This window comes from Alligator sinensis, unplaced genomic scaffold (genome assembly GCF_000455745.1).
Source record: "Alligator sinensis unplaced genomic scaffold, ASM45574v1 scaffold101_1, whole genome shotgun sequence".
NCBI classification, from domain to species: Eukaryota; Metazoa; Chordata; order Crocodylia; family Alligatoridae; genus Alligator; species Alligator sinensis.
This window is the reverse complement of record NW_005842924.1, coordinates 411,204-429,049: the sequence shown is the minus strand read 5'-3', so window position 1 is coordinate 429,049 and position 17,846 is coordinate 411,204. Positions and strand designations below refer to the sequence as shown.

Genomic DNA, 17,846 nt, shown 5'->3' with positions numbered 1-17,846 from the left:
CCCCCCCAGGTTCCTGCCTGGCCACTGCTCCCCCTATTGCTCCAACTGTTGCTGAAGCCAGGGTCTGTAGACTCTCTTCCTGCTTCAGCTTTTGCCTCCTGCACCCACCCCAGAGAGCAAGTCAGTGCAGCCTATGGTGCTGGGGCAGCTTGCGGTTCAGAACTGCCTGCATATGCCACTCAGCGAGATGGGAGCTCTGTGTGGGCCTGTTCCTGCGCATGGTGCACTGGAGTGGGGGATGCATGCAACACCCAGCTGCTTAGAAGTTAGACAGCCCTGATTTAAATCATTCAATCACTTTGATTTTTGTTCTATAGGATGCTACTGTCAATGTGAAATTTTAAAATTGGTACAATCAACATTTTAAAGAGAGAAATTCACTAATTAATTGGAATGTGTTTTCTTATGGTGAGGGAAAGTGATGTTCACGTTTATAAAATTTATAAACGAATGGATTGTGTTCAGCTTTAAAAAACTGTTGCGTTTAGCTTTACAAAACAACTTTTCATTGTGCTGAGTCCAGCACAGATGCTTTGGACCACATTCTACTCTGCTTAGTATGTGCCCAAGTACGATCCTATTCCATCTTGCATGAGTCTCTGAAAAATTACTGATGCAAAAGGTGGGTGGTTCTTTTCTTCCTTGCTGCTTTTTTGTGAACCATCTTTAAGGCTATGGTGATGTTATGTTTTGAAAATGGATGCTTTACTGAATTTTTAGGGACTCAAACATGGTGGTAGGATAGTCGCACTTAGCCACCTCATAGATGGAATAGGATATGGTCCACTGAGTTGAAAAAAAAAAAAAAAAAAGTAAAACTCTTGTGGGGAGAGAGGTTAGATAAGTGGTTTTATTTTTCTTAACTACCTTATTTGCAAATAAACTTAATTGTCCTAAAGTTTTTCTTCATAAGGAGTCCAGCTCTTCCAGAATTATTCTTGGTAAAATGCCGGGCCTTTGACCTTGCCTTTTTTACCTTTTATCTCTCTTTGAAGCACCTGGAAGGCTCCAGTGAGAACTGGAGTGCTAACAAGTTAGCAGAAAGAAGAGTTGTTCTTTCCATTCCATGGATCCACTGGGTGCTCCTTCTCAGTTTGTGGATATTGACACGCTGCCATGCTGGACTGATTTGTATGTGTCAGAACAATTGGATTCTCACCAAGCTCCTGTTGAGAGAGCCCAAGTTGACATTAGGTCACCTTTCCCATACAGGAAAGACATCAATGCCAAAATAGTCTTGTGGTAAGTTTGGTTCAGCTCTGTCCTCTCAGTCATTGGTATTTTCCTTTACAGTGGTACCTGAATGCCTAACAAAATTATCTCAACACAAAATAAAATTCTATCATTAGTCTAATTTCCCCCCCATCCCCTGCAGCAGACATACTTCATGTCTAGACAGAAAAGAAAAGGGGAAAGGCTACTGGGGCAAGAGTAAATAATATCCATCCCTGTTCAGCTTACAGTAGCTTATTTCTACATTCCTCTTGCGTTTAATTAGTACAAAACAGCTGTGTGCTACTTCCTATAGTGCGTTTGTGAGTACATCTTATCAGTCACCTTTTAGTTAATAAACACTAGAACTTACTGTCTCTTCTGATTTATCTTCCTTCTTTATATTGCTGGCTTCATTCTACTTTTTTCTCTGTCTTCATTACAGTAGATTATGGCAGCGTGTAGACGAAACGAGAGGCATGTGTGCACGACACTTTAAAGCAGGCTAAATGCTTTTGCACCACTTAATTGTGTCGGTGTTTGCACACCTTGGTGGTGTATTGCACATTAATTTTAGCCACTGTAGACAATTAGGTGGCATAATGCTCCTTGAAGGAGTTTTAGTTTGCTGTGCCCCAAGGAGTTTATTTGTTGCTCCTACAACCATGGAGCGAAGCGCCAGGCTCCGTGCAGCTCTAGAACCCCCCCCAGCCCAGGCACCGCTCCACCCTCCAGCAGCTTACCTTCCCCTCCCTGCCAGAAAGGCAGGTAAGTCAGTGGGATGTGCATATGACAAAACGGGTTTAATCAGCCCTAAATTAAAGTGGTGTTTTTTAAAACCCACCACTTCAATTTAGGGCCCCCGTTTTGTCTACACATGCCTCATAATGTGTTTTCTCATATCGTCTTAGCCCAGGCACCGCTCCACCCTCCAGCAGCTTACCTTCCCCTCCCTGCCAGAAAGGCAGGTAAGTCAGTGGGATGTGCATATGACAAAACGGGTTTAATCAGCCCTAAATTAAAGTGGTGTTTTTTAAAACCCACCACTTCAATTTAGGGCCCCCGTTTTGTCTACACATGCCTCATAATGTGTTTTCTCATATCGTCTTCAGCATCTGTTTTTCTTTTTTTTTGTTTTCTTTTGTTTTCCTATCTTGCTCTCACTTCCTTTTACATGTTTTTTTTTTCTTTCTTGTTTTTTTTTGTCTCCTTACTCTTCTGTTAAAATCTGTCTCAGCAGTGCGTGACTGTGCTAACTTATCCCATCAGTTTCTCCTCTCTTGTTCTCTCACTTATACCAAGGGTATCAAACTCAAGCAAGTCAGCAGGCCAGATTCATCATAGGGCTTCTACCCTCAGCTGCCAAACCTGCTGCATTGGCATGGCCAGCATGTGAAGGTTAACAACACTGCTGCTTGCCACCTTACCACTGGTTTGCATGCCTAACTGCAATTTCACTCAGGGCATTTAGAAGTGGGTAAGGCCTGGGGGAGATGAGTGGTGGCAGCCCCTGGATTCTGGCCACGGTGGCACAACAGCTTTAGCAGCCACAGCAAGAGCTACTGTAGGCCGGACCTGGAAGTGGGTCTTTCAGCCAAAGAGAAGTCATCCTACCCACAGCCTCTGTGTTTGACGTGCCTGGTTTACTCCAGCTGACTCCTCATCTTTAAAGTATTGGGTGGACTACCTGAAGATAAATATGAAAAGGAGAATGATCTCTCAGAGATGGTTTTAATTTGAGGATCCAGACCTCAAAACAGCTGCCAAGGAGCAAGTGTGGTGGGATCTCATGCTGCTTAAGCAGAAAAAGAAAATAGTAAGGAGCTCGTAGCCCCTGTCATATGAGCTTCCAGATTATTGTCTGAAACAGCAAATCCTTTTTTTGCTTCAACCTTCTGCACAGAAGGAGGACTTCTTTCTCAGAGCCTGATACCTGTCTCCCCCACCCCACCCTCTGCTAAAGATATCCTGGATGATGCAGGTGGGTAGGCAGGGCCTCTGCCAGCCTCAGTTTTCATTCCTTCCTTACCTGTCTCTGGTCCCTCCTTCAGCTTTCCTTTGCAGTAGCAGAGTGTCAGTGACCAGATTCTTCCTAGTTTCGCCGCTTATCATGGGTTTCTGAGCAGTGGCAATGAGAGCTTACATGACTGGGTTTTATCGTGTCAGGGTTTTTGATTTTGTATTTTGAGGCTGTACACAGTAGCGCCTTAATGCCCTACAGGTTGTGGTTTAAGACTAAGCACTGCATTAGTTAAGGTGTCTTTTCACAATATGGGCAGTTTCACTCTGCAATTGGAGACTAGAGAGAGAGCAGCTAAGCCTCTCAAATCAAACAGGTAGCCTCAACCTGCCGACTCTGTTGCCATTCCCTTTATCTTCTTTTCTTCAACAGGGAAATCAGGTAAGCTTTTTTACTCCCTTGCCCAACCCTACACCCTTGTACATTTGCTTTATTAAGATCCAGAAATGCCTATAAAAACGGTGCAAATGCTTAAGAAAAAGAAAGTGACAGGTTATGAAACAGCTCTTATTTGTACCATGATATCCCCACAACATGTTTCTGTTAACAGGTAGCAGCCACCACACCATGACAAGAAATATTCTGCCTCTGAAGAATGATAAAACCTATAATTTCCTTTGCATCCCTGGTGTTCACTGTTGTCAGGAGCCTACCATTAATGTGTACACTGTGTTGTTTGTTAGAAAAGTATGACAATTCTGTTAAAGGGGTAAGCCTCTCACCAAAGGATTAGTCTGTTATATATAGTGTTTCATCATCAGTTAGAGGTAGAAGGTACCTTTTGAAGATGGTGAGTCTGTGTTGTTTCTGTGGAAATGTGCTGCACAGGCATTAGGGTGTCATTTTAATAGGTTCCCTTGTAACTTGCTATTTATTTACTTCTAGGCTTTGCTTTTATGCAATATCCTCTCAACACACCTTAGATTTGTTTAAAACTAAGTTGTGTGGAATATGTTGGAGGCAGAGTAGGAAGGGAGTACAGTGTTGCACCACAGGATAGTTATAGCCCCTAAGCAGTCAAACACTTCAATTGTATGAAGTTCTTCTATATAACTTGTTCTGAATAGTTTCATTGTTTCCTCAGGAAAGGAGATGCGGCCTTACTGAATTGCACAGCTATTGTGAACACAAGTAATGAGTCTCTGTCAGATAAGAATCCAGTATCTGAAAGCATCTTTATAAATGCTGGTCCTGACCTGAGGGATGAACTTCAGAAACTCAAAGGTAAATGGCTTGGAATCTGGCTCTGCAGGAAAAAAAAACTGCTTATATAATAGAAAGATTTGGGGTTTTTTTGAACAAGGCAGGGGGCAGAAAAAATATTTCCTGTTCTTTCCCTTAGTTGGCCTTAATATGAAATAAAGGGACAATGCTAGGGCCAGACTATGGCAAGTTATTCTTCCATTTTGTAATTCTAATTACAGATCATAGAAAAGCTTTTGGCAACTATTCAGGTTACTGAAATTCTACTTTCAGGTCATGGTACAATTGTTCCCTTTGTGTATGAAGTGGCTTAGAGCAGTTAACTTGAATAACTTACCTAAGCTTTTAGGGTAGTGACCAATCTTGGACAACTCCTGACTTTTCAGGACAACTCCCTTTAAGGAGGCATGCGCAGGGTTGCTGTTCACCACACCAGAAATCATAAACGCAACATGACTTTTTTTTTTAAAAGTCATTTCTGATGTTTTTTTGTATGCCTTGCTAGCCTGCAGCCATACAACTCGCCTTTTCACGAAATAATACTTAAAATATTAATTTAATAGCCTAATACTTAAAACAAAGTTACTATTCCACTTGATAAACAGTGACTCATTCAATTGTTAGTTCACTTTCCCTTCTAAATCAAAAATGGTTTTATAAGGAAGTTCATTAACGATGGGAAAAGGCTTTTGGAAGCCTGGTAATTCTGCTTTGGAGTCTGGGGTTACATGAGCCCTGTCACCATAATATCAGAGTACCTGCGAATATTTGTAAGGGTTGAAGTGTTGTAGCCGTGATGGTCCAAGAAAAGTGAGAAGGAAGGTTTTCTTGCTGGTGTCTTTTTATGGGACCAGCTGTATAGCTGAAAGAAATGTTGGATGACAACAAGCTTTCAGGCACAAAGCATGCTTCTTTAGGTAGAGCCCTTCAGGGAGAAAGGCACATTTATCTAACATCTCCCACCTATACAGCTGATTCAATAAATGACATGACCAAGAATACCTTGCTTCTGCAAATACTCTTTAGAGCTCAGTGCAGCTCTCAGGGAGGGAATTACTACCCCATTCTGCATGTGAGGTACTGAGATATTTAGGGACTTGCTCATGGTTCTACATGAAGTCTGAAATTTGAGGTACTTTATGCTTTTTGCCCTCCTCAACCACTGGTGTATCTATATTTCACTAGAATCCTGCAGTGTCCCATTACATTTGTAGCATATCATTTTGCTCTCTGGTGCTGTAAACATCCTGAGTCTTGGGGAAGGTAACAATAGAAAAGAAACCACACCTCTGGACATTGTGGAAAACACTGCTGGTATGTTGTGTGGGGAGGAGGCTGCGCAATGAATAGTGGATGTTTCTGCTTCCATTTGGCAACTTGAATTTCTGCCATTTCAGCCAGCAGAAGTGGGAGAGGTGTCTACTAAATTTGCTTATGGAAATTTAGCATATAATATCTGTCATCATTGGCCTTGAGGTCATTCTGCACTGTTTTTGCACTTGTTCTGTATAGCAGAACATCTGAGAGAAGCTGACAGTGTAGGTGCTCTGGTTACAAATCCTGGAGTAAATATCATGAAGGCTTTCAGTTGGTTCTTTCCTAATCCCATTATAGCCACTTTTCCTAAACCCTGAAAAGTCATGATTAAAGCATGTGACATGTTGACCTTACTCGGGCCTGGGAGCTCAGTGTTTTGTTTTGTTTTTTGTTTTTTAATGGCTCAGCTGACTGACATTTCTTGGAACTATCTTCCTTTTAACCTATAAAGTTTCAGGCTTGTAAACTAACTTCTAGGTCTACAGCTCTTTTACATGCACATATAGTAGTTTAAAGAGCTCCTGTAGCAGCAGTAAAGTAAGTCTTCCAACTGCCATTGAAGCTGCACACTGTATCCAATGTACACTGTAAATGGAGAAAAATCTAAAGCTTTCATTTAAAATGTTGAGAAATGGTAGTTTAATACATAAATCACCAGACTGGATAAAGGAGACATTGGCTCTGTGCCTGGCTTTGTTATGGACTTTGTGTGATTTTTGGGCAACTCTCATCCCTGATCTGCCTTACTCTTTGTAAAGCAGAAATAAGATTCTGATTTGACAAGCAGATGCTGGTTTAAAGGGGGGTTTCTGCCCCTTCCTCAGCCCTCTGCTTCTGAGAGGGGTGGGGAGAAGGAGGTGGGAACCTCCTCCATTGGCCCCACCAGCTGACACATGCCCAGAGCACACACCCGCTACACCACCCGGCAGCTTGAGCCTGGCTGGGATCTCCCAGCCTCACTTCTCCACCCCTTCCCTAGCCATTGCCATGGGGGGGGCAGGGGGTAGGAACACAATGCCCCTCCCCTACCCCTGCACCAGCCCCCCAACTGAGGTCTACCCAGTGCAGAGGAGAAAGCACCTATTGGCTTTCGCTTCCTCCCCCTAGCTTGAGCTGGCCTATGATTGCCCCGCGTCTTCCTCAGCTGTTACCGAAAGGGGTGGGGGTAGAAACGTTACCCCCCCCAGCCTGGCCCAGCAGTGCCCCCACCCCAGCCAGCTGGGGGCTGTCTAGCACAGAGTGGGGGGAAGGAAGCACCCACCTGGGGGCATTTGTCTCCCTGAAGCTCAGAGCTGGGCTGGGATCATCTCAGCCCTGCCTCCTTCTCAGCTGTCTGTTGGTTGGAGAAGAAGTGGGGCTAAGATGATACCAGCTCAGCTCTAAGCTGCAGGGGGATGAAAAACTCCCAGACAGGTGTTTTCCCTCCCACACCAGGCATACTCCAGCTTGTGGGGTTGGTGCTGGGCAGAAGTGGTGTGTTTCTACCCCCTCCTCCCCCTCAATGGCTTTGGAGGGGGCAGGACTGGGGGATCCCAGCCAAGTTCCAGCTTCAGTGCAGGGGAAGGGCAGGGTGAAAAGCCCCCCGGTTACGTGGTTTCCCCTCCATGCTGGGCAGATGTCAGCTGGGGGGTCTGCTAGGGGAGGGCTCTTCATTGTCAGAAATGTGTAGATAAATTGGAAGGCATTTAGAAAGGAACAGACTTGATTTGGGGGGAGCGGGGGCACAATTATTTAAATAACAAAAAAGGTTACAAGAAGAAAATATGGTAGAGATCCACCGTACATACCAGTGATTCTCAACCTTTTTATAGACTCATGGCACCTTTCAGAAGTCTTAGTTCTCACTCACTTTCTGATAACAGAAAAATAATAGAGCAGTTCTTCTGTTGCGAATAACTCAATGTTTTAACATTATAGATTCTTACTTGAAATGTCTGGGCACATCCAGGCAAGTGTGGATGTGCAGTATGTGGTGTCACAGCCCCACCTGTGGCACAACAACACTGCACATGCAGGCGTTCCCTACATTGCTACTTTGCAGCACAGGGTGGGGAGATCCTGGAGTCAAAAAAAAACCCCACTCAAAAAAAAAAAACTGCAGGGTGGGGCAGCGCGCACAACATCAGTGTGCACCACCCAAAACCAGAGCCTGGCCGGCCAGAGCCACACTTCAGCTGCTGGCCAGGCTTCCTACTGCAAGAGTGCCACGGCTTCAGCTCCGGAGGCCCTCAGGACACCAGGTAAGCTGCTGGAGCCAGCACAGTTGCCGGCCCCAGCTTCCCCTACCACCTGGGGTAACCTGCTGCATGCCAGAGCACATGTGCCACAGGCGTTACCTGGGAACAAGTAGCAGCGGCACAAGGTGTGCTGCTGCTACTTGTCCCCAAGGAACCACATGTTCCTGCTCATCTGGACATGCCCTCTGTGTTTGTTTTGTGAATCATGTTTGCGCACCTAACAGCACTAACATTGCATGGGACCCTGAAAGGATCTCAAGGAACCCCGGGTGACACAGTCTACACCAGTGATTCTCAACCAGGGTACTATGTCAGAGATGCATAAACTTTCATGACCAAGAGATCACTTTATTAGATGTTAGTATTAGAAGTAGCTGTTATGAAAATGTATGCATCTCTGATTTCAGTTAGTCTATAAGGTGCATCTTTACCCTGCCTTCTGTCTGACTTCAGACTAACATGGCTAACTAGCACTCCTCAGAAGAAGATAAAAATAACTTGGTAAGGAGTGATGAGAGGATATAAACACCACAGGTTTGATTAGAAGGAAAGGAATGAAATGGAGAAGTAGGAAATGTAGCCCGAATACAAAGTCACTTGCCCTTCTATTGAGATATGTCATACTGAAGTGGACTTCTTGAAGTACAGTTCCATTCTTCAAACCCTGAATGTCTTCAAAATAACCCATAAGGAATAACTAGTAAACTCCAGGGAGTGGATGAAAATGTGTTTTAGGTCTTCAAAGAGAGACATCTGATTCTTTTAACAGCAATTACCTACCCACCCCCCAAACCAAACACTTTCAGAACTGTAAAGTGTGTATCTGTCTCATATTTCTATATATCTGTAAATAGGTAAACTGCTAAAGAAAAGCCTTCTTGCAGCCTTTGAATTAGGAATGTGAAGTACAGTGTCCCTTGGGACTCTGTATCTTGTTTTGCTCCTTAGGGTGCATATCTTCTGAAGCAGTGATGCAAGGGCAATGCTTTTCACCTCCCCTGTCTGACCTGAGGATTCTCAGAGCAGTAAACCATCTTGGAGTGCAGAAGTTATCCTTGCAGAGGGCTGCTGCTGGTTTGGCTCAGGGAAATGAATGCTCGTCTGTACTAATGCGATAGGAGAGAGATGTTCCAGGGTGGACCTTCTTTGAAGATGAAGAATTGGGATGTGCTGGAGTATTCCTGCCCTGCTACCTAGCTTTTGGTGTCTCTTACCGTGTAAATGTTTGTTTCTCTAGGATGTCGGACAGGAGAAGCAAAACTGACGGAAGGATTTAACTTAGCCGCACGTTTCATCATTCACACTGTGGGACCCAAGTACAAGAGTCGATATCGCACAGCAGCTGAGAGCTCCCTGTACAGCTGTTACCGCAATGTTCTACAGCTTGCAAAGTGAGTGCAGGGCAGTTTGGGTCACCCATAACATGCATCATCCTGGGATGTGGGGTGGGCAGAGTTGCAAGGGGTTTGACCACACACCTGCAGCATTAGACACTGGTGGGGCTTGCTGTCCTCAGCTCCCTTGCTTTGTGCTTCAGATTGCAATTGGTTTTGAGGAGACAGAAAACAGGGTATGTCTGCACTATGACCAGTTTAGGCACTGAAAGCAGTCTGGCAGCAGTAGAGCTCCTTTCTCAGCCAAGAAGCAGGGTGGATGTGTCATACTGTGCTGCTGCAGTAAGACTGCTTCTGGTTCCAAGATAATTCATTGAAAGCTTGCTAGGGTATGCCTCTGCTATACTGCAGTCCTCAGTGTAGATGTCTATAGGCACAGCCATCTCTGCTATAGGAGATCACATTATTGGCACATCAAGTTTCATGTTTGGGCATGGAGTACTACTGACTGCTTCAGAGAGGCAGTCATCTTCCCATTCCACCTCCAAAATAATTCAGCAGGTCAATATTGGGGTGCTACATTTTTGGAGAGGGAAGGATCTATTCTGCCCAAAAACAGCTGAGGTACAGGCACATCATGCATGAGTCAGTCCCAGCACATGGTTCTAGGAGTCTCCTGCAACAGAGAGTTGCCCTAGGCCTAGCTACAATATGTGAAAAGCATTTCCTTCATGTAATATAAACTGAATCTTGCAGAAGATTCTTTGATATCCTCACAAAGTGATTCATGGAACTTTTAAATCAGAAATAGTTGAGTGGCTTATAATTTTGTGTCTCATCTCTTGTTGCTTCTGAACTCATTTATAATGGGCTAAAGGTTTGCTATGTACCTTGTTTTTTAATTCATCAAAGCCCTCTGTTCATGACTGCTATTGTCATTGCAGCAATCCTTATGGTGAATTCAACCCTTATGGTGAATCAAAACTTCGGGAAAAGGAATGAAATTTTGGTGTTTCTCAGGGGACAACAGAATAACTTTTCCCACACCATTTTAAGATCTGTTTGATATTGTGCAATGGTAGTTGCCTTATAAGTGAAGTTGTAGATGAGTTTCCATTTTAAGCCTGCTTTTTTTTCCCATAGCCCCCTCCCCTGCAAGTTCTCTTGGATCTACAGAAGAGTCTCATGTGCTTCAAAACTGACAGGCAAGGCCAGACCTGTGGTAGAAATGTCACACTCCAAAGCAGTGGTGCTCAATCCCAAGCCCACGGGCCAAATCCAGCCTGTAAAACAGTGTCATCTGGCCCCCAGGGCTCTCCTTGGATCCAGAAATTTGATGGTGGGGGAGTGGTGGCAGTGTTAATTGTCATTCCCCTGCTGCTAAATTTCCAGACCTGTGGGGAATCCTAAGGGCTGGACAGCATAGCTGTGCAGACTACATTGGTCATGTAGGGCTAGAGTGGCACAGGACCTGAACCAAGTGCACAAAGTGGGGCAATGTGAGGTGGGATTCAGGCGCACACAGCCAGAAGGGAAGTGCAAGGTGGAATCCATGTGGCATGAAGCCAGTTCTGGGCACTAACCCTGCTGATCCAGCCCCATACCACTAATCTGGCCCATGAGGCCAAAAGTTTGAGCATTACTGCTTTAAAGTAACTTGGATAAGTGGATTCTTCAGTTACAATAGCCTGAAAATAGCTGATTGTCAGATTATATAAGGTCTAACGTGTTTTTCCTACTGGGAGTGCAGGGATGTTGAGACAAAGCAGGAGAGAAATAACTTGGTTTACTAGACTTTCAGTGGAAGTAGGTGAAAGTCGACTTTGAAATACAATGGCAATAATCAATTGATAAGTTTTTGGTCATAAGCTCTGATCTTGTACATCAGAGAACCACTTATTTCATGGCCCTCTCCTGGTGGCTGGCTTTCTCTGCAGGGAGAGCTTTTCAGTACAAAAAGAGAATTATTCTATGCAAAGCATTATGTAAAGGCCCCAAAAGGCCTCTGGTAGACCTAAGTTCCACAAGAAAGGAAGGTGCCAAGTCACTATCCTGGTCCAGACCTCTGTTCGTGTTCTGATGGGGTTTTTTTGTTTTTTAAGCAATAGACCTCCCTTTCCTATAGGCAGCAGGTGGAAAAGGCAGGGGAAATACTAGTGCTGTTCTCTTGTTTGCAGTACTGAGCACTTGTTCCTTCCTTCCGATCCTACCCTCAAACTTCTCCCTCCCCACCCCTGTTCTGGTAGCATTGCCCTCCCTCTACAATCACTTGCCCTCCAGTGGAGGCAGCATTTGGAGGAGAGTTTATAGGGGAACAGCTCTCTGATATGAGAAATAAGGGCCCATGTGGGAGGGGATTCTTGGGGGCAAATCGGGTAAGGGGCACAGGCACTAGTCACTCTTAGATTTTTCTCTTTTCTTGGCTTTAGGGAGCAGGCAATGTCTTCAGTGGGATTCTGTGTTATAAATTCAGTGAAGAGAGGCTACCCCCTAGAGGATGCAACCCACATAGCACTGCGTAAGTAATGCGTGAAAGGTCAGTGTGTCTGAACGGGCACCTTATAGAGCCCAGAGCTGTTTAGATTGGATGTAAACAGCAGCAGAGCGGAGCTATGGGGAAGTACTGTAGAGGTGAGGGGTGCCAGTGTGTTGGATCTGTCACGGCTCTTCAGGTCTGCAGAGATGTATGTATATTCAGGTTTGGGATTGGCAAATTCAAGATGATGCAACCAGCTTCATGCTATAATGTGACTGCATTTCTAACAGAGGTGGAAGCTTTGTCACTCTGTTTTGAAATGATTCTTGCTTTAGAGCTTGGTGTGCCCAGCATCTGAATTTGGAAAACCTTCAGGCTGGAAAGAAGAACTGAGAGCTGTTCGTGGAAGGAATCTGACGAGGCGAGAAATGTTATGTGTTTCCTTTGTGAGGTGCTTAAACCCTACTGGCACTCTAAATCTTTTTCCATAGTCTCTTGGACTTGTTTTCTTTCTAAAATTCCCCGCCACCCAGAACTGCCGATTTTTATTTCCTCACCTGCTCCTTCCCCTTCTTGGTATTGGGATTAGACTGCACAGGGAATATTGAAGCAGACTAGATGAAAGTTTCTTCCCCTTGTAATTGCTTCCTGGAACCAAGCTACTTAAAGGAGAAATTTTGGGCTTGTCCTTGGTATGAGGGGAAAACCAATATTTGGACATTGGAGGCTTGATTCAAGCCTTCAGTATGCCCACCCTGATTGTCGTTTTTGCAGGTCCAAATGATGTGGAACCAGAGAGCATCATTTGCCCCTGATACTATGTTGCAAGTTTAAAGGAGTTATGCAAGGATTTCACTGCAGGAAATATTTAGAAATATGTTCTTGCTCACTCTCTCCCAACTCTCTCTCACCCCCGCCCCTTTTCTCTTGCTCTTGCTGTCTCTGAACTGTCATTACTTGAAAGAAGACTGTATTAACTTACTTCACAGTTTTGGGAAAAATAGACTTCTTTTTCCAGTCCTCTCCCATTTAAGTCATCAACTTGTGAGATCTGGCTAGATCATAGCTCAAGAGCTGCACCTGCACAGGGACATCCTTGTCTAGGGACTTGGTTGCACAACAGTGTTTTTTCTGACCCTTAACATTGACTTAAGAGTTGACCATATCCTCAAACATGGCTGAGGCTTTGGAAAATTTGGAAAAGGAGTAAAGAGGGAATTCTCTTGTGCTTTGCATTTTTTTTATTACTGTTTCTAATTTAAAATGCTTCTTGAAATTTTCCCCCCGTTCTTAGTACTTTTCTACTTCTAGCAGGCCAGGAGGGTGGCACAGTTGGAAGCTACGTTGAAAAGCATCACACAGAGTGACAAATATCACTTGAAGCCTCTCTTCTTAGGTGGATTCAGAATACCACTGGGTTTCTTATTTATAAATACTCTGTACTGTTGCAGTGTTGAGTCTTCGTTTGATTGAGAGACCATGTGCTGATGGACCTTATTTGGGGCCTCAGCTATTGAGAATTAGTTTGTATGCCATTCTGGGTTGCTCAAGGCTCTTTGCCTTCCGGGGGGGGGCTTGCAATGCATGTTGGCTTGTTCTGGAATTTCTTCATTCTTCCAATGTAAGTTAAGGTCTGGGATTTTTTTTGGAAACCAGAGTACAGGACTTGGCTTAAGAGAATGGATTGACTTTTGGGGGCATTGTGAGCATGTTTAATGCATCTGCTGCTGTTCTCAAAAAATATGATCTTTCTCTGTATCCAACAGGGTATGCACCTGTTCATAACTTACGATACAAACTTACCTCTATGTTTTTGGTTTTTTCCACATTCATTTTTAGTTTACCCTAAAAGGGAACTTGCACACTTTCTTCCTATATGGAATGCCTCAGTGAGCAGTTCCTGCTACATAGAAGTAGGCCTCTTTTTTTCCAAGGGATTTGGAATATAAATGAAAGAAACATAGTTCCAACAGCATGTCGAGAAAGGGCCTGTTCTCAGTGATACAAGGCTAGCTTTCCTGTACTTTAATACGTGTTGATGAGCCTTGCCATATGTGCAGAAAAGGATTTGAATGGCAATGAGAGCCATTCAGTACTCAAAGAAAACTGTTCCCTATGCACTTGGCAGCAAGAAGGAAGACCCAAAGTTGAATTAGACAAGGTTACTACCTAAAGCTTTTGTGTAGAAGGAGGTTTGAGCAAAACAGAGGAAACTGGGGGAGAGAGGGGGTTAGGGAGAAATGAGCAGAGGGTTTTGAGGAGGATTACAAAGTTATGCAGAGCTTTGAAAGTCAGTTTCAAGTGCATAAACACACCATCACAGTAAGTGAGAAGTTAATAGCAAATGAGTAGGTGAATCCTTGGTGTGGTCAGAACAGCAAGAAAGGGCTTTCACTGAATTGTTTTAGGAAAGCAGCTGAGAGTCAGGGTGTCACTGTGCACAGCACGAGAAGGTATGGGTGTGTGCCCCTGGATCTACACACGGGGCAGGCCCACTGCAGGCTGGAGCCAGAGGCTGCGCCAAGCTTTTCCTGGTGGGGGGGCTGGGCTGCACTGTGCTCGGGGCACACAGCAGTGGCACTGGGAGGGGTCTGCGGCAAATTTGGGGGTGACTGAAGCCCCCCCAGCCCCTCCTTTCAGCACTGCCACCACCTGCCTCGAGTGCAGCTTGGCCCAGCCCCCACCAGGAAGAGCCCGATGGCAGCCCGACCTGCCCCATGCACAGATCTGGGGGGACACATGCCCCCCATGCCCTCCTGGGGTGTGTGTAGCAGTAGGAGCTGCCCCCCCCCTCCCATGACTCCCAGATGAGCCACAGCCCTGTCCAATGTCCCACCCTGGTTGGGCAGCACCTGCCCCACCCCAGCCCCACTCCCAGGGAGGAAAGGGCTAGCAGCTACAAGGAAGAACTGTTCCAAACTTAGAGGTCCCCTACTAGCAGAGATTAATGCAAAAGTTTCACTCTTTCTCAATATCTTCAAAGTAAGAAGGAGCAGCATCTGAGAAGGGAACTCTGCCTGCTGGACTGTCTAATTGCATGCATAGTTGCTGCCTATAAAGCCATCTTGTTGGAAGAGGAGAGCTAGTGGATGTCCCTGTCCTGTTCTGCTGACTCTATTTCATTCTCTTTTCTCTCAGGCACAGTCAGAAGGTTCCTGGAGATTTATGGGGAGACTCTGGAGAAGGTGGTGTTTGCAGTGTCTGAGCTGGAAGAGGTATCTCATCTGTATTCATCCTGTCAAAGTTCTTGGGCATGTTCTTACCCTCAGGCTCTAGGTCAGTGTAGATTCTTGTTCTCTAGGTTGTATTGTGGAGCTGAAGGTGAGTTACTTTATTCTCAAATTATACCCATCTCTTCCCTGGCTTCTGGCCCCCTCGCGTTTTAATGAATGTCCTCCTAGGTGGCTCATCGGAAGCCCCTCTCTCAGTTTTCCCTGCTTGTGTTCTCTTTAGAAGCTACGAACGGAATTGGCAAAAGCTTGTGCCTATAGTTTTCTCTAGCCAGAAGGCAATTGCTTCATGTAAGATTCCTACTTAGCTTTGTCAATGCTGAAAATCCTCTCTGCTCCTTAGATTGAGGTCACCATAGATCCTCCTGCCAGAGCCAAAGAAAGATTCCTAGGGGTTGAGGAAACTATCCCATTTTCTAAGGGTTAATTAACCTTTGTTCTGTTTCCAGACTCCGACAATTTACTTTCGGACTTTCTTCTTTATCCTCTCATTGTACCTGTCTAAGGTTGTTTCTATGGAGCTTTCAGAACATACTGAATCTAGTCAGTGTCCCTGGTGCCTGAAGTGAAATACATCCTGCCCATTTGGGTTTTTAAATGAAAAATCCTTCTCCAAGTTTAGATGCTGGGTTTCCCTTACTGATTACTGTGCCCCTTTCCTCATATTTATCAAAGATAATTACCTCTTTCTTTTGCCTGGTTTCAAGTGGCCAAAAATATGCTGCCTTTGTAAGAACCTTCCCCTTTTTAAAGAGAACTAGCTTACAGAGGCACAAAAGGTAGTGGGGTTTAGTGGTCCAGCTTGTTTCAAGCAGCTTTCGTTGAGATCTGTCACTCATGAGAGAATTCTCCATTACAAATAAACAAAAGGTAGCTGCGGTACTACCCTATTTAATTGTACTTTAAAACAGTTGTTGCTCAACCCCAAGCCATGCTAACATTTTATTATCTCCCTAGTTCCTGCTACATTGTTTTCTCCTGTTTGACTTATGGCACTGGAGAGAACAGTAGAAACTTAAGGGAACTAAATATATAGATTTGGTTAAACATCATGAAAGGATTGTAAAGCTGTAGCTGTATGCAAGCATGTGAAAAGATGTATACTGAGAGAGAGGATTTATTTAAACTAGGAATAATAGGATTAACCATATGGGGGAAAAATACAGTTTTAATATCAGAAACATGTTTCTAAAACAGCCTTGTAGCATGAAGGAAGGAAGTATGTAACATAATCCAGTCAAAATTTTAATGAAACATTTGCAGGGCATAGTCATTTGAAGGGTGGAACTGTGACTTAATATTTCTGTGAATAAACACTCTTAGAGGCTCAGGCTGTCTCCCTTTCCTCTTTTGCATTGGGCAAAAGCTCATTGAAAGAAGGGAAGGAGATATGGGGTATCAAATAGGAAGAAGGAACAGTTTCTGAGAGAGACCCTTTGTCCCCCTATTCAGAGTTGAAATTGTTTGTGACAACATGGAGTAGCAGAACTTTTGAACCCTCTCACGAATACATGTAAGACCTTAAACTTTCGTACTTCCAGGTCACTTACAAGAAGTTGCTGCCTCTGTATTTTCCAAGGTCATTGGAAGAAGAGAGTCGATCATTGCTTTGCCTTCCTGCAGATATTGGCAATGCAGAAGGGGAGCCAGTTGTACCAGAGCGTCAGATCAGGATTAGTGAGAAGCCAGGCATTCCAGATGGTGAGTTTTTGCAGCATTGTGAAACAACTATCAGTTAGCGTGACAGTCAGTGAAAACCAGAGAACATGCAAAGGGAACAAACAGTTGCCTTTTTCAGGTGCTACATACTCATCACATTTACAAGAACAGCCTCAGAGCAAAAATGTGCCAGTATTATGGCCACATACACTGTACCCTAGTGACATCAGCTAAAATCCTTTTGTCAGAGAAGGTGGAAAATGTGAACAAGAGATGATTTGACTTTTCTCTGGAGCAGCAAAAGGTCTTGATCAACCCCATGAGAGAGAGCTCCATCTTTGTGACTCCTCTTGGGCTGAGACGGGTATTATTTGTGAACAATCCTGCAAGACATCCCCTGCCCCAAGGAATTTGGTATTCTAGCCAGCACGTCCAGAAAAGCGCTGCAGTCAGGAGGCAAGGATAGGGCATTGGGAAGACTTCCACTGGGTAAAGAATGTGTGGTAGAAATTACTTTTAAGGAGAGAACTGAAAGAGATGGCCAGGATTTCAGGTGTCAAAAGGACTGCTAGGCTACAAAAAACTAACTGGAAAAGACAAGCAGGAGAAACCACAGGTTGTATTTGAGTTGAAAGCAAGACTATCTGATAAGTATGAAGCAGAATATAATAAGCAAAGATGGAGTTAGCTTCCCTTCCTGCTTCATATGGTGGTTCAGTCTCATCCACTGTGATAAGCTAAAACCAGCCACCTTTCTACATCTGTGCCAAGTTCTCTGTCCTTTTCATCATTGCTCCTGAACAAGTAGCAGACAGCTTACATCAGATAGCTCAGACCTTCTTGACTGATTTGAGAAGCATTTCCTTCCCTTTTCCAGCAGTAATGAGAGTTTGTCCAGAAGAAAAAGTGATACAAAATACTCAGGTCCCTGGCCAGGGGCAAGTATTGGCCACAACTGCTTTTCAGTGTGAAATGTACACCACCACTGCTGAAGAAGAGAAGCCAGTTAGAATAACTCCTAGAAATTTTTCCTGCTTTCTGGGAACACAGACCCAAGTTGTGGGGAAGGTTTAATTCTCAATACATCCTGTCTGAAACCAAGAATTGCTCTTTCCTTTTTTTTCTTTTTCTTCCTCCTTTCCCGCCCCCTCCCCCCCC

General features: G+C 44.4%; 1 protein-coding gene across 2 annotated transcripts in view; it reads left to right on the top strand.

Annotated features, from left to right (window-relative positions):
* GDAP2 (ganglioside induced differentiation associated protein 2) overlaps nt 1–17,846 on the top strand; it is a 62,415-nt gene that overhangs the window by 2,827 nt on the left and 41,742 nt on the right. For both annotated transcript variants that reach the window (XM_006036201.3, XM_006036200.3), the window contains exons 3-8: nt 996–1,242; nt 4,317–4,456; nt 9,227–9,380; nt 11,753–11,841; nt 14,938–15,014; nt 16,571–16,730. In XM_006036201.3, coding sequence (XP_006036263.1) covers nt 1,067–1,242; nt 4,317–4,456; nt 9,227–9,380; nt 11,753–11,841; nt 14,938–15,014; nt 16,571–16,730 — 796 coding nt within the window. In that variant the 5' untranslated portion in view covers nt 996–1,066. The remainder of the gene's footprint in view (nt 1–995; nt 1,243–4,316; nt 4,457–9,226; nt 9,381–11,752; nt 11,842–14,937; nt 15,015–16,570; nt 16,731–17,846) is intronic.